This window comes from Myotis lucifugus, unplaced genomic scaffold (assembly GCF_000147115.1).
Source record: "Myotis lucifugus unplaced genomic scaffold, Myoluc2.0 scaffold_212, whole genome shotgun sequence".
Taxonomy (NCBI): Eukaryota; Metazoa; Chordata; class Mammalia; order Chiroptera; family Vespertilionidae; genus Myotis; species Myotis lucifugus.
The window spans coordinates 2,152,211-2,168,121 of record NW_005871260.1 but is presented as its reverse complement, the minus strand read 5'-3'; the positions used below and the strand labels follow the sequence as shown (position 1 = coordinate 2,168,121).

The window sequence follows — 15,911 nt, the reverse complement described above, 5'->3', positions numbered from 1 at the left end:
GTGGGTGCAGCCATCTTTGCAATGGTGTGAGGGTCAATTAGCATATGTTCCTCTTTATCAGATAGGATTTCTACAAATGAATTAAGCAGGAAGTTATACTAAACCAACTAAAACAGAAATGCTAGGTTTAAATTCTGACTTGAATGCTGGCCAAAATGATAAGAGAGCTCACACTGGGGACCACCCACAAGCAAGCAGAGAAATCCTATGAGTCCTTCTTTGGAAGAGTATGAACACTTAACTCCCAGGACACATGTGAGGTTTAGTGATATGAAGTCCTTTGTCGCTGTTACAGAACTTTAAATTCATATACTTCATTTGTTATAACCAAACCATCCTACATACTTCATACAATCATGACCTTTGAAAAGAGGCGTGAATTAAGTTCTTAAAAATAAAGGTACTCTAACTGAAAAAGTCATATAAAATTCCCTTTGTGTTACTTCTTGTAAACTATCATTCATTGAATTCTGCAATGTAATTTTTTTTCTTCTTTGAAGCAACTTGCACGCTTAACATTTTTTTTAGTCTTCTTGGGGTGATTTTCTTTTCTCCACAAAAAAACAATTAAGGACGTTGTACCAATTTACTCTTACTTCCTTCCTGTTCATTGAGTTTAAAGTGGGTATAGGCGAGAATGCCAAATAATGTACATAACATGCCAAGACACTGATTAACTGACAGCGGATCCTTAAATAAAACATAGCCTCCAAATAAAGTGATGCAGAACTTGAAGTGTCCAAACATGTTGTAGCTGAGATTTTTGGATAAGGATAAAAAGGAATAACAGGCTAGGTGCTATATTCACACACACACACACACACACACACACACACACACACACGGGCAAGGGCTTCCTGTGGCTGGAAAGAACTGCTTGACACACAGCCTGAGCAGCTAGCTGTCCACCCTGCCCCTCGTCTAAAGAACAACAGGAGCTTCAGTGAAGTGCTGGGTCAATCCTAGTTCCACAGGTAGGTTTCAGCAATGAGCCAGTGACAGGAGACTGCGTCAGCTATTCCTGCTCACCTCTCCGAAGAGAGAAAAGGGGCTAAAACAGAAGGTTAGGAAAGGAATTCCGAGCAAGGTAGAGGGAAGACGTTTGTACAGCAATTTATGACTGTTTCGAAGTGCCATTTCTAATAATAACTTCCCTTGGCAAGTGAGGTGAGATGCAATGTGTAAGGCACCAGAGAGCTGCCTCAAGGCAAGCTCACCCTATGCTTATTTAGGAGGGTGTCGGGGGAGGGGAAGGAAGCAATACTGAGCCCCAATGACATGCCAGGCACTAAGCATCCTATGTGTTAGCTATAGTAATAGTTATCAGCAGCAGTATTTATGCATAATAAACACCTGCCAGGTGGTGCCTGACACATATTCTCTCAAACACGCAAACAACCAACCATCATTTCGTAGATATTACTTCCCCCATTTCATAAGTGACGGAGTGAGGTCCGAGAGCTCTCACACCTTGCCCAGGCCCACAGGTAGGGGCAGAGCCGGCGTGTGCACCTGATCTGCCTGACCTCAAAGCCTCGGCTCTTTGCGCTGTTCTGGGGCCGACGGAGCAGCCTGGAAGGTCCTCTCGGCAGGAACGTGCTGGCGTGTCACAGGGTTACCTGACCCAACAGAGGCGACTTCCTCAGAGACAGGATCTTCCCAAGGATCGTCATGAGAACATGAGAACTACGCTTATTTCCAATGAGGACCTATCTTCAAGTGCACTGCCGCCACCACGTTGGCATTCCTTTATCCCCCAGCCTCTTTTAAGTAGATCACGATGTGTTAAAGATATTTATACAAGAGGGAAGGCTAATTTACAGAAATTCTTCAGTGAATCCTTTTGTCAATAAAAAGAGGAGCAGCTATACTTGGTATTTACAATTCCTCTCTCTAATTTTCCACTCGTTAAACTTTCACTTCAGCACCCTGAAAGCTCTTCTCAAAACTGTAGGACCTCCGCCTTGCAAACCCCCTCCATGGATTACCAGTCTCGCTCGCACCTGACCTGTCGGTGGCATCCCTCCTCACTTGGTTTCTGCAGCACTCTCCTTCCTTTCCACCTCGGTCGCGCCTTCCCGGTCTCTTCCACCTGGCTCCTCTCATCCCTCTGAGCTCGAAACACTGAATGGCGCAGGATTCCATCTTTGGGCGTCTTTTCTTCTACTTGTTTGCTTGGCCTTCTCAACCAGTCTCACCACTTTAAACCACTGGCTCTCTCTGGACTCTCCCCAGCTAAGACCCTGAGCTTCCAGACTTGTTCACCCAAAACTGAGCATGTGCTCTTCCTCCCCACCCCCAAACCTCAGGGCTGTCCCATCCCAGCTGACGGCAACTCCATTCTACCATGTGCTCAGGACAAAACCAAAGGAGTCAACCTTGTTTTCCCTCATATTCTCCACATCCAATTTGTCAGAAAAACCTGTTGGTTCTACTTAAATATATCCAGCCCTGGCCGGTGTGGCTCAGTTGGTTGGGCGTCTTCCCGTGCACTGAAAGGTCACTGGTTCAATTCCCAGTCAGGGCACATGCCACGGTTGAGATTTCGATCCCTGGTAGGGGTTGTGCAGGAGGCAGTCGATTGATATTCTGTTCTCACATCAATGTTTCTCCCTCTTCTTTCCTCTCTAAGAAAAATCAATAACAATATTTTAAGAAATATCCAGAATCCAGTAACTTCTCACTGTAGCCACTGCTACCACCCTGGAACCAAACCACTGTTACTTCTAAATTAGAATATTGCAATGGCCTCGACAATTTCCTTTCCTGCCTTGCTTCACATAGTCCAGTGGTTTGGTTCAATGGTAGCAGTGGATATAGTGAGGGGTGGACTCTGCCACCTAGACAAGGTCTGATACATAACTGGGGACAGGGAGTGCTACTGGCACCTACAGAGGCCAGGGATCTTGCCAAACATTCTACGATGCATTGGACAGGCCCCTGCAACAAAGAATTGTCTGGCCAAAAAGGCCAATAGCACTGATTTGGGAAACCCTGCTTTACTCTATTCTTGACACGGTGGACCAGAGTGACCCTATTAGAACATAAGTAAAATCATGTCATTTCTCTGCTCGAAACTCCAGCGGCTTTCCTTCTCACTCAGGACGGTCCTTCTGTAAGAGCTCTGCCCCACCTGGCTCCCTCTCACCTCTCAGTCCTACAACACACCTCCCTCTGCACTTCCTGCTCCAACCACAAGGGCCCCCTTGTTGCTCCTTTGGGCTCCTCACCCACTGTTCCTTCACCTAAAATGTTATTCATCCTGATCTGCCTAGTAACCTCTTTCCCTTCAGGTCTTTACTCAAAAGTCCCCTTCTTACAGAGGCCTTCCTGACTTCTCCTAAAATTTCACTCTGTCCGCAACATTCCGTATCCTCATCCCTGCTTTATTTTTTCTCCCTGGCACTTAACACTATCTAACACAAATCTATATATTTTCTTTTGTGTTTTGTTGATAGTCTGTTTAAGCCCATGAGAGCAAAGATTTTTGTCTATGTCATTACATCTCCAGTGCCTGACATATAGTAGATATTCAATATGTAAACAGTAAGTCAATGAACAGTTTACAGTGGGTGTTCAATAGATGTTTGTTGAATGCATAAATGTTCTTATTAAGGGCACACACTTGGATGCCTTGACGTGGCAGCATGGTGCAGGAGTTTGGGGACCAGACTGCATGGTTTGAAATCTAGATGCAGCACTTCTCAGCTACACGACCTCGAGTTATTGACACTCTCTGCACCTCAACTTCCTCCTCTGCAAAATATAGTAATAGAATTTACCTCACAGAGCTGCTGTGAGAACTAAATGTCTAACATACCCACGGTGATTGGAAAAGTACCTGGCACAAAATAAACATTTATTAAGTGTTGTTCTTTTAAAAAAGTGATTATTATTGCTGTTATTTATTGATAGTTGGCAAGTAGGATGCTTTTTTACTTTGATGACATCAGTGTTCACTCACTTCTATAAATCAGTACACTATGACATAACATTATTAAACTACCTCTCTGATGTAAAGAAATCCATTCTTTGCATTTGCCTAAGAGTGGAGCAAAGTGAAATGAGAAAAGAAACAGAATGACAAGCAGAATGTTAAGAACTGGTAGTTGAGTTTGATTCAGACCTTCAGGGTATGACTTCATTTCTTAAATACCGAGAAAAACAGGCACACCCATATCCACATACGTACAAAAACATACGCTAGAATTCAGAGGTCACATGCCAATTTCAGAGGCCTGGTTATATTTTGTTATGTGGATAACCACACCTCTACTTTATTACTATAGATAACTGAGAACTGACTGAAGACCCAAGCATCCATCCCATTATTCAACCCACAAACAATTATTTAACCCCACTGTGCAAGAAATGGTTTTCTATGTTAATTTTGATAAGGGAAATGGTCATCTATGATGTGAGAAAATGAAAGAATGTTCATGATACAGAAAGCTAATGCATTTTCCCAGTTCGCATTTCTTTAAGTTTCTACAGACTTTAGTGTGGAATGAGATGATTAATGATTAAAAATAACTCGCTCTACTCAAATTAGGCCATGCAGTAGTAATTGTCAGACTCAAGGAAGTTAATGTGATGGTGTTTTAGAAAAATATAAAAGACTATGCATTTGTAAGTCATTAGGAAAAGGATACGTGACTGGTGAAGTGTTTCCAATGATCCAATAAATTGATAAGTTCACCATGAAAGCTATTACTCCAGATAGAAGCACCATAAGCTACAAATAAAGCAAAAGAATCATTAATGCAGCTTCAATCATTATAATCTTCAAGTGAAAATACATTTCATTAGGCATTTCTAAAAACTCAAATATCAACCATTAGGAACAAAATTTTTAAAAAGAATCAATTTAAACCCTGGCCAATGTGGCTCAATTGGTTGGGCGTTGTCCCTTACACCAGGAGGTTGCCGGTTTGTTTCCTGTTCAAGGGCACATACTTAGATTTGGGGCTCGATCCCCAGTAGGGGGTATGCAGGAGGCAGCTGATCATCGATGTGCTCTCACATTAATGTTTCTATCTTCCTCTCCCTTCCTCTCTCTAAAAATCAATAAACTATTCTTTTGGGTTTTTTTGGTTTGTTTTTTAAAGAATCAATTTGAAAGACAACAAGAATTGAAGGTAAAAGAATAGAATATTCAGAAATGTAATTTTGTCTAAAAAAACTGAAAGGAAAATCTATACTAATAATAGAGGAATATGCAAATTGTCCGGGATGCTGTCATGTAAGGACCAATGGGGGAGGGGGGGGGTGCGCGGCGGAGAGCTCTCAGTACACCTCCAAAGGGCAAGGAGAGGAAGGGAGAACAGATAGGCAATTAAGGGGATCAGGCCAGGAGGGAAGAGCAGATAGGCAGTTAGGGGGATGAGGCAGGAGGGGAGAGGAGTTAGGGGGATCAGGCCGGCAGGGGAAAGCAGTTAGGGCCATCAGGCCAGCAGGGGAGCAGTTAGGGGCATGAGGCAGACAGGTAGGTGAGCAGTTAGGAGCCAGTGGTTCTGGATTGCGAGAGGGATCCCGGATTGGAGAGGGTGCAGGCCGGGCTGAGGGATGCCCCCCCTCCCTGTGCATGAATTTCGTACACCGGGCCTCAAGTTCTCCAATAATATCCTGCCTCTGAATGTGAATATCCAAGTTCATTTTCTTATCCATCTGAAGAAAAATTACTTTTTTTAAAAATTTATTATTATGAAAGTAATACATGTTTATCATAGAAAAATCAGAAAATAAAGATAAACATAAAATAATTCTTATAATCCCAACCATCAACCACTGTTAATACTTTAGCATATATTCTTCCAGATCTTTCTTCTATTGAATTGCTCATATTTGTTCTTATTTAAATTAAATCAATATGTATTCAGTGGATATCTACAAAACGAGGCCACGCCTTGTGAGGAACACAGTATGTTCTTGTCCTCAAAGAGCTTAGAAAACACTTAAGGACACAAAGTCATGGTAATCATAGCTTACACTTACATAGTCATTATTATGTGCCAAGAATTGTCCTAAATGTTTTACATATATTAATTCATTTAATCCTCACAAACCCCATGAGGTAGTAAAATATTATCCCTTTTATAGACGAGAAAACAGGGCACAGTGAGGTGAAGTAATCTGCCTGAGACCACACAGCCAGGAAGTGGCGGGCTGAGATTTAAACCCAGCAATCTGGTAATGGAGACCCTGCTCTTAACCCACTCTCTTATGCTACCTCTTAGCCACATGAAAGTGAGAATGCAATGCAAGATTTCTGGCTCAGGCAATAAAAGAATATGAGCTACCTCATTTATAGGCAAACAGACAATATAGGTTCTATATGAATCTCTAGGCAGGACACACCATTTTGGGCTGGGATAATGAGAAAAGTCTTTGGATTTCAAATGTATGTGTCCATTAAAGAAAAAAGAGGGGGCGGGATTTCAAGCAGAGGGAACAGTATGGGCCAAAGCATGGAGGCATGAAAACAAAAGGTACATACATAGGATAGTGAATAAGACAACTTGGCTGAGGACTGGGGAACAAAGTGGGCGGAACCACTGTATACGTATACAGCATTCTGTTCAAACCTATCTCACACTTTTATTTTCAAAGTTATAAAGTCATTTTTTTATTTCTAAAATAAGAGAGTTTAGATAAAATATTAGTTATGATTTGAATTAGTAAGTAGTTTACATTCCAAAGAGATGAATAAGTCATATTTGAAGATTCTTTCTGTCTCATGTGGGTTTTTTCAGTTTCAGATCAGCACAGTCATAAGAGGCCTAGTGGAGTTGGATTTGTGTCTTACGTAGGTAAAAAGAGTAATCTGTCATTTGTTTAATAAAAGTGAGGCCCATTACATTTTCTTTCTTTATCTTATTTTTTTTATTAAATTGATTGGGGTGACACTGGTCATAAATTTTCAATTAAGAGAAACTTGCTCCTTAAATATTTTTAAAAAATATATATTTTATTGACTTTTACAGAGAGAAAGGGAGAGGAATAGAAAGTTAAAACATTGATGAGAGAGAAACATCCATCAGCTGCCTCCTGTACGCCTCCTACTGGGGATCGAACTCGCAACCAAGGTACATGCCCTTGACCAGAATCGAACCCTGGACCTTTCAGTCCGAGGGCCGATGCTCTATCCTCTGAGCCAAACTGGTTAGGGCAACTCCTTGAAGATTTTAAAAACTGTTTCTAGAAATATATCATTGTTAATTTTACTGAGTTCACAGAATGTCACATACTTATTCTTGACGACTTAGCATTAAAAGTACAATGACAAGCTCTGCTTCGAGGCAATGATGCCCTCTAGGGACATTAAAGAAGGAAGGTGACTTTCCCTTACTTAATGGCCTTGGACTGCTGTGCACTAAGTTTCTTTGACTTGCCTTATGGCCTTTCTGCTGCTCTCTTCTTTCAAATCTGTCAGAGGACCTATGGCAAAAAACCTCTCCCTTTCTAATTTAAGATGTCTACGCTGCAATGGTTTGAAGACCAGATCACTAAGATGTTTAGAACTTTTGTAAGATTAACAGGAAATATCTGACAGAGGGGACAGCAATTTCTACTTTGGAAAAAAGGGTTTGTGTTGGTGGGGGCTTGCCCGGGGTGGGAATGGCTGGCGGGGGGAGGGAGGGGTGTCAAGAGGGAAAAAGGAGACATACGTAAAATTTTAGACAAATAAAGAAGGGGATTTATGTCAAAGCACGTGAATTTAAAACAACTATCAATCTGCTTACAGGCAGCACAGTGGATTGGTTAAGAATATGGACTTTGGAGCCAGAAAGCATCGATTCAAATTCTAGCTCTGCTTACTAGCTGTAGGATCTCAAGTCGGTTACTTAACTCTCTGTCTCTGTTTCCTCATCAGTCAATATAGGGAGAAAATAGCATAGATCCACACAATAAAATTGTTATAAGCAAGTTAATATTTGCAAAGTGCTTAGAACAGAGCCTAAAATAGACTGAGGGTTATGTAAGTTTGATAAGTTAACACCACTAACAAAAAAAGACATTCCTATTGACTGTGTTCCAAAGGTTATATGGGAAGCAGACCTTCCTTCCCTAAGTGGGGGATTATACTTTCTAACTTAAAATATCACCAAAGAACGTATCCCTTTGATCTGGCAATTCTACTCTTAGGATTCTATTTCATTAAAAAAAAGTACCAGTTCACCCTAGCCGGTTTGGCTCAGTGGATAGAGCATCGGCCTGTGAACTGAAGGGTCCCAGGTTCAATTCTGGTCAAGGGCACATGCCTGGGTTGTGGGCTCGATCCCCAGGAGAGGGTGTGCAGGAGGCAGCCGATCAATGATTCTCTCTCATCATTGATGTTTTTATCTCTCTCTCTCCCTTCCTCTCTGATATCAATAAAATATATATATATTTAAAAAAGAGTTACTTTAAAAAAAGATACTTTCATGAGATATTACATGAGAAAAGTTAGATACAGAAAATCATGTGATATGATGCCATTTTTGTAACCAAACAAACGTTTATTTATGTATAAATACATGTGTGCTTTGTGTATGTTGATATATGGGTATGTATACCAAGGAGAAAAATATGAAACAACAAATACTAAATGTTGACATGTTTTACTTCAAGGGACAGGAATGGGATAATGATATGTGGAAGTGTGCATGGGGAAAAGGAATCCATGATGAAAAAAAAAAAGCATATATGGTAAGGATCCGTGCATATAAAATTATATATCCACACATACAAACACACATACGTGTGTGTCTATGTATCTGAAAAATAGATAGATGAAATAATCACGAAAATGATAAAGGTGATTATCTTGGTTTTAGAGGACCTTCATTTTCTTTATATTTTTATGTATGTTCAAAATCTATACAATGACCATGTACTATTTATATTATCAAACAAATCCAAGCAGCAGGTGAAAGTTAACTATAAGGGAGCTCCCCTAAGACTGTCAGCTGATTTCTCAACAGAAACATTTCAGGCCAGTAGGGAATGGCACAAAATATTCAAAGTGATGAAAAGCAAGGACCTACAACCAAGACTACTCTACCCCACAAGGCTATCAGTTAAAATTAAAGGAGAAATAAAGAGCTTTCCAGGTAAGAAAAAGCTAAAGAAGTTCATTACCACTAAACCAACATTATAAGAAATGTTGCCCTAACCGGTTTGGCTCAGTGGATGGAACGTCGACCTGTGGACTGAAGGGTCCCAGGTTCGATTCCAGTTAAGGGCATGTACCTTGGTTGCGGGCACATCCCCAGTAGGGGGTGTGCAGAAGGCAGCTGATCGATGTTTCTCTCTCATCGATGTTTCTAACTCTCTATCCCTCTCCCTTCCTCTCTGTAAAAAATCAATAAAATATATTTTAAAAAAGAGAAAGAAATGTTAATGGATTTCTTTAAGAAGAAAGAAGATAAAAACAAAATCAATAAGCCTATATTTTTACTGTAAAAAAGTAAAATAAAAGTAGGTGCCTGAATTATTTGTGGGCTATAGCTTTGAGTGGTCAGAACAGTAATCAGGCATTAGCAGACCTGAATTTTAGGCCTGGTTTTGCCACTATCTGTCTGACCCTAAGCAAGTCCCTTAATCTTCACGCCTCAGTTTCTTCATCTAAAAAATAATCCTTACACCAAACCGGTTTGGCTCAGTGGATAGAGCGTTGGCCTGCAGACTGAAAGGTCCCAGGTTTGATTCCGGTCAAGGGCATGTACCTTGGTTGCGGGCACATCCCCAGTAGGAGGAGTGCAGGAGGCAGCTGATCGATGTTTCTAACTCTCTATCCCTCTCCCTTCCTCTCTGTAAAAAATCAATAAAATATATTTTAAAAAAATAATTCTTACTTTGCTTCCCTGAAAGGATAATGATGAATATTAAATATGAGGATGGATCTGAAACAGTGCTCTGAACATTAAAATTGCATTAATAATGGAGGGATTGTTATTATTTTGTTTCTTAGACACAAAAAACAATTAGAACTCACCAAAGCAGAAACTGACCAGGGGCTGAAGAGTCCTCCTTCTCCAAACAGTGGCTCAAAGAAGGGCACTGCGACCAGCAACATGCCCGATGACATTGGAGCCTGGTAGTACAGCAGCTGCATTGAGTTAACTTGCAATTCATGCTGTTTGGCTCCTACCCACTGAAAATTAGGAGATAAAACCAATTAGGCAGAAAAAAAAATAGTATTACTCACTATAAAGCAAAGATGCAACTCTAGCCACAAAGATGGAAATGTGGGGCACAGGGCTGGGGGAAGAGGAAATGCCTGATTATTCTACAAAATTTCAAAGATCAATAACATATACAAATGTTCTTAAAGCACCGTGGATGAGAGGAGCTTTATTAATTCAGTGTCTGATCATGTATTTTCTTTTTTTTCTCATTTTAGTTTTTTTTTCTTTCTTTTGATCATGTATTTTCTTCTGAATTATAAAGAAGAAGAAAAAGATCCTCTCTTCCCTCCTGATTCTAGTAAGTGGGGATATCCATGCATACATGAGCCCACAAGCATAAGAGATCTCAGGAAAATATGTCAGGAATGGAAATTTTGGTCATTAGTAGGAATACAGATGCAGTGTCCAACTTCATTTCTTTCTAAAATGCGCCCCCACAAAAAAACTGGGGGAAAGGGCAGACTAATTAGAGACAGACAGGAACCTCAGTTACCCCAGGTGGCTGCCAATGTATGTGGCTAGAAAGGTGTGTGAGGTCTTTCAATTCACTTTAAAAAGCCCAGTCAATGGTAAAAGGACTGAGGTCTTTCAATTCCTCTTTATGGAGGACTTTTCTGTGGGTAATCTCCCACTAATACACGTCGAGAAATGAGATGATCACAAACCCTAAACAACTATATCATTCAGCAGAATCAGCACCTCAAAGCCAAATCCCACCAGTCCTCTAAATGCTTCACAATTATAACTGCTTAAAGAAAGCTTGATAGGGCGGTTTGAATACAATCTGGCAAAAACAGCCAGGCCTTTGAATAACTGCTCCTACATAATTCTTTTTCCTGTAGGTCTGGGTATCCTATTACATATACTCTAAGTCTATAGAACTTCACCAACACAAAAATAAAAGAGCAGGAAATCTGACACATACTCCTGCCAGCCTTAACTCACAGTCTTCTGTGACCATGAAGGACAAAGAATTGATTCTTCTGCTGCTGGCTCCTTGGGGCACCAGTGAGCAAAAACGAAGGCAGAGTGTACCCCTGTCCCTCTGGCAGCTTCGCCAGGCAGCTGGGTATCTCTGACACAGACCCGCCTGGTGAGTCAGGGCCTCTACTTCCTCTTCTTGCAGCGCAGCCTGGCTTCTGCCCACCACCCCTCTAATGCAACTGCTCCCTCAAAGGGCACCATCACCTCCAATAGCTCCATCCAAAGAACTCCCTTCCAATCTCCTCCTGCTGGAGCTCTCTGCAGAATCTGAAAATTTCTCTTGGAAGAACCTGACCTCTGGTTTGCACTGCTTCCTTCCTCACCCCTTCCTTCACTTACTGTTTTTAAGGTTGGTGTCTGGCCTTCCTCTTTTAACTCCCTAACTGATTTCTATTACTATCTGCTGACATCTACAGCTCTGACCTCTTTCCTTGAGCATCCTTAAGCTCACATCTTCAACAGTTTATGAGTCATCCTCACCCACAAGCATGTCAAACTCGCAGCTGGTGGGCCGCATGCCTTGTATATTTAAAGAGGAAAATTCCTTTTACCATCGACGGGGCTTTTTAAAGTGAATTGAAAGACCTCACACACCTTTCTAGCCACATTTATTTAAACGAGGCATACGGCCCGCCTGTCGCGAGTTTGACATGCTTAAATCAGGACTTGTTTAAAATCAAGCTCATTTCTTCCTTCCCCAAATTAATTCCTCTTGCGTTGCTCCAATAATTGATATAATCTCCTCCAAGGATCAGACTCCTTGCTTTCCTTGCTCTCACATTCAGTCAGGTCCCACTCATTCTTTCTTTAAAAGGTTTCTGGAGTGTTTTCCCTGACCTATTCCACTACCACTGTGCTTCATCAGCAGCCTCCTGTCTTCTCCTTGAACCATGGAGAGCTTCCGAACGGTTACCCTTCCTTCCCTCTCTTATTCATTCTTCATTACCATGAGTTAATTTTCTAAAACACAGGGAATGATCAAGTGACTCCCCTATCCACACTCCTTTCCTGTTGCCTGCAGGGTGAAGAGCACACTTCCTTCTCATGACAGCTAAGACTCTGCCATCTGGTCCCACCCACCCCTACGCCTTGTCCTTCCACAACAGTCTCACCAAACAAATCAAGTTCTCCAAGAATGCTCCATCACTGCAAAGAAAGACCTCTGCTACATTTATTTGCTAAGCAAATTTGTCTGTTCTTCGATGTAAATTGTTCACGTTTCTATGAAGACTTAACCCACCACCTTCTGGGGTAGAACAGCTACTTCCTCCCTGGTGTACCTCAGAACTCTCCTCATACCCTGAGCTATCCTACCTGTGATCAGCTGTCTAAACGTGTTTCTACAATACTGGATTGTAGCTGCTTTTCATCTTTGTATCCTCAAGGCTAAGCATAAAGCAGAAGAAATGTCTGCTGAATGAATCAACAGTCTTTCCACAACAGTATTTCTACAAAGCTGACCACTCATCTTTTAACTCCTTTTAATGCCCCAGCAGAAATAACTGAGAAATTATACCTGGATACAATGGGAAAATGCAACTTTCTTTAAAATGAATTTTGGGGAAATATACCTATTTTGTAACAGTACTTTTACCACTTACTAATAATGAAGAACTCTGCCCATTTGTTAGTCTACAATCATTCCTTGGTCAATCTCATTTCAAATATCCACCTGAGGGATATCGAATCCTTTTATTCTAATCTATAACATGTTGGGACTTGTGTGGACAAAAATGTTCATATTGGCATGAACAGTGAGTGCTCTGAATTTAAATTATATATAACGAATACAAGAAAGTCTAATGTTCAACAAAAGTTCTTGCCATATTTAATAAATATTTAATCCATACTGGGCAAAAAAAAAATAAGTTCATTTAGCAGAAAAGAATGCTCATTTACTTTATCTAAAACAAAATTTAAACTCACTGCAGTACACCCAGTATAATGTTCTTAAAGCACAAAGCTGAGCTTCCTCTGGTTACTCTCTGCAGTAAAAGATAATTTCTGGGAGCCAAGTGACAAGACTGAGTGGGTGCTCATCCTTTCATACCGCTGGTGTCTTTTTCATACTGCTTCTCTGCCACTAAAATATGTATTCAACCCCAGAATGTTTACATAACAATGTTTCTGAAATGACCAGTATTATAAAGTTTAAGATGCTAAGGCTGTATCATTAAACTTCTAACACTCAGTAAGAATGCCTTAGTTCATAACTAGTAAATGTTTGCAAGAAAAGTAAAATTGGTTACACATTTTGACTCTAATTTCCCCATGCAGGCACACCCAGAATTTTCAGTCCAAGGTTTCCAGTATAGAGAAAATACTGTTTCACTGTACCCTACACCAAATTACTTCCCCGCCCAATATAAAAAACAAAAAATATACTTGTTCAGATTTTATGGTAATGAAGTAAGTGGATCCATGAGCAAATTTTTAATGAATGCCTGCTATATAGGCAAGACACTGTGCTAGTACAAGAAGTGAAATACCCATTGCTATAAAATATGGATATAGATAAATTATTCGAAGCCAATATACAAGTTGTAACAGTAGCATATTTTTTGAGGCAAAGATTTATAAATCTGTAATTTTCCTTTCCCATTCAAATTTTAGAAAGTGTACTCACTCCTTTCATAATGTTATAATTTAAGAGTAAATGATACATGTAACCCATGAACTCAGTCCTCAAGCAAAAAGTCTTATTACTCATTTTGTGAAGAATTCCCAGAAAATAATGTAACACCACCCCAAACTCAAACTGTTAAGCATGGGTATTATACACTTACAAACAGGTAGGTGGGTATTTGGTGAGCATCACACACCCAAGTTTCTCTGTCTCCTTTCTTCTCTTCACCTTGAGTCAGACAAGTTATGCAATGATGCTTTCTTCCTAACAGTCTATTGTCTCTATACTGTATTTTATAAACCTTGGGATACAGCTTCAATTATGAAATCTGCTAAAAAGGCACATAAAGAAAAAAAAATTACCAACCACTTGATAAAGGGATGTAACTAAAACACCAAGAGCAGCAAACACCATTCCAAGGAAATTAAACTTCACATCGTAATAAGAATTTAGGATTACACCTAAAGTTATAGGAATCTGTAAAGAAAAAGAGGTAAATGTTGTTCAGATTAAGTTCAAGAGTATTCCTTTCATGGTGTCTTACAAAGTTAATTTAAAAAAAACATCACTAGGAAACAATGAACCTCTATACATTTTTCTTTTCTATTTGAAAACATTGACTGTTAATCCTGTTTCCTTAAAGTTAAATATGATGGTTCTCATTGTGTTCACATTTAATTCTATTTAAAACTTTGGGTAAAATAATGAGTTAATGCATTGCACTTTGCAAGAAATGAATACCATATGTAGGGACATAGGAGGAAAAGAACCCTCAAAATAGTGTCTAAACAACGTATAAACATAAACATATAACAATAGCATTTGGATCTTAAATATTGTAAATTATTAAGAGCTAAGATTATTTTAGTCCATTTCCTTCTATTTATAGATGCAGAAATCACTGCAGAATGTGGCTGCTGACATAGTCTGAGACATATTTTATCTTAAACCTTTAACGTTTATCATACATGGTTTGGTTCCCCTGGGGGAGGTGGGCTGTTTTCGGTTTGAGATTTTGCAGATATCTAATGGACTGAATTGCACTACCCAATGCAGCTTTCTTTTCTTACCGACCACAGCATTTAAGGATATCCAACAAACAGTAGTTATTAAAATGACCAAGCACACTTGTAGGCTAAGAGCCCAATGGAGTGTCAGGATGGCTTTTTTCCATCTCCCCCAAGTAAGCCTTAAACTAACATGCTCACAGATGACACGGGTGTGGATTTCAAGATGATGAAAAAAAGCGTGGCGCAAGGTTAAACATTCAAAATTCCCGGTGAAAAAGACAGTCCAGGAGGTGGGATGCTAGAGGAGCGCCTTGCGAAGCTGAAGCTACTCACCAGCGTGAGCTGTATTCTGGTGGAAAAGGTTTTCTTGTAGCAGAGGGTCTGGATCACTATGATCACCGGCGTGGTCATGGCCTTGGCCAGCTGATAGGTGCCGATGGTGTTGTTCTGCAGAGAAAGGTTGGTGAAGACCACGAAGCCACAGAAGCTGAGGGCCAGGAGGAGGAGCTTGGAAGGCGGCAGACTCTTGGGGGCAAAGATGTTCAGCTTCTGGCAGAGGTACAAGCCCAGCCAGGTGACCACAAAGTGCACCAGGGTCAGGCTCATGTTGGGGAAGCCGTGGTGCACATAGATCCATTTGTTGAGGAACACGATGCAGATGGACACCAGCAGGTTGAGCAGGAGCCCGGCGGCGATGCGCCCATTGCCTCTCACTCTCTCCGCCAGCGATGCCATGACCCCCACGAAGCCGGAGTCCTTCAGCCTCCGAGAGGGACTCCCGGCCTGCTTCCGGCTGTCCTTGCCCTCTTCCTCCGCGGCCGTGTTCCCGCAGCCGCTGGCTTCAGCTTCTGGCCGGCTAGAGGGTCCCAGGCGAGCAACAGCAGAGTACACATGCTCTGCCACCGCCCATTGAGCCCGCGACGACGCGGCGGCACGTCCCGCGCGCCCCGCCCCTTGCCACGTGACTCGGGGCGCCGGCGATTCCGCCCCCAGCTGGGAGCCGAGCAGCCGCTACCCCGCGCAGGCGCACTGGGCTGTTGGTGTGCAAAGCTGCGTTCTTCATTCTGTGTTCCCCCTTAATTGCCTAACCTGGACCCTGCGGGGCCCATCTGAGTTTCTTTT

General features: G+C 41.3%; 1 protein-coding gene across 3 annotated transcripts; it reads right to left on the bottom strand.

The window, feature by feature from the left end:
- Positions 1-6: 6 nt before the first annotated feature.
- SLC35E3 (solute carrier family 35 member E3) lies at positions 7-15,734 on the bottom strand. 3 transcript variants are annotated; one of them, XM_006097894.3, is made up of 5 exons: positions 15,123-15,734; positions 14,146-14,256; positions 9,977-10,135; positions 4,653-4,735; positions 499-754 (listed from the first exon to the last, which is right to left on the bottom strand). In XM_006097894.3, the coding sequence occupies exons 1-5, from the start codon at positions 15,522-15,524 to the stop codon at positions 568-570; spliced, it is 942 nt and encodes a 313-aa protein (XP_006097956.1). In that variant the 5' UTR covers positions 15,525-15,734; the 3' UTR covers positions 499-567. The 3 variants fall into 3 exon arrangements, with proteins under 3 accessions (XP_006097957.1, XP_006097956.1, XP_014319086.1); XM_014463600.2 differs by lacking the exon at positions 499-754 and adding an exon at positions 4,324-4,379 and having other exon boundaries at positions 15,123-15,732; XM_006097895.3 differs by lacking the exon at positions 14,146-14,256 and having other exon boundaries at positions 7-754; positions 15,123-15,732.
- Between the last annotated feature and the right edge of the window lie 177 nt (positions 15,735-15,911).

Coding starts and splice junctions, on each gene's coding strand:
- SLC35E3 (XM_006097894.3), bottom strand. CDS start 15,524: ATGGCATCGCTGGCGGAGAGAGTGAGAGGCAATGGGCGCATCGCCGCC. Junction 14,257..15,122: donor CCAGAATACAGCTCACGCTG/GTGAGTAGCTTC, acceptor TTTTCTTTACAG/ATTCCTATAACTTTAGGTGT. Junction 10,136..14,145: donor TTACATCCCTTTATCAAGTG/GTTGGTAATTTT, acceptor CCTAATTTTCAG/TGGGTAGGAGCCAAACAGCA.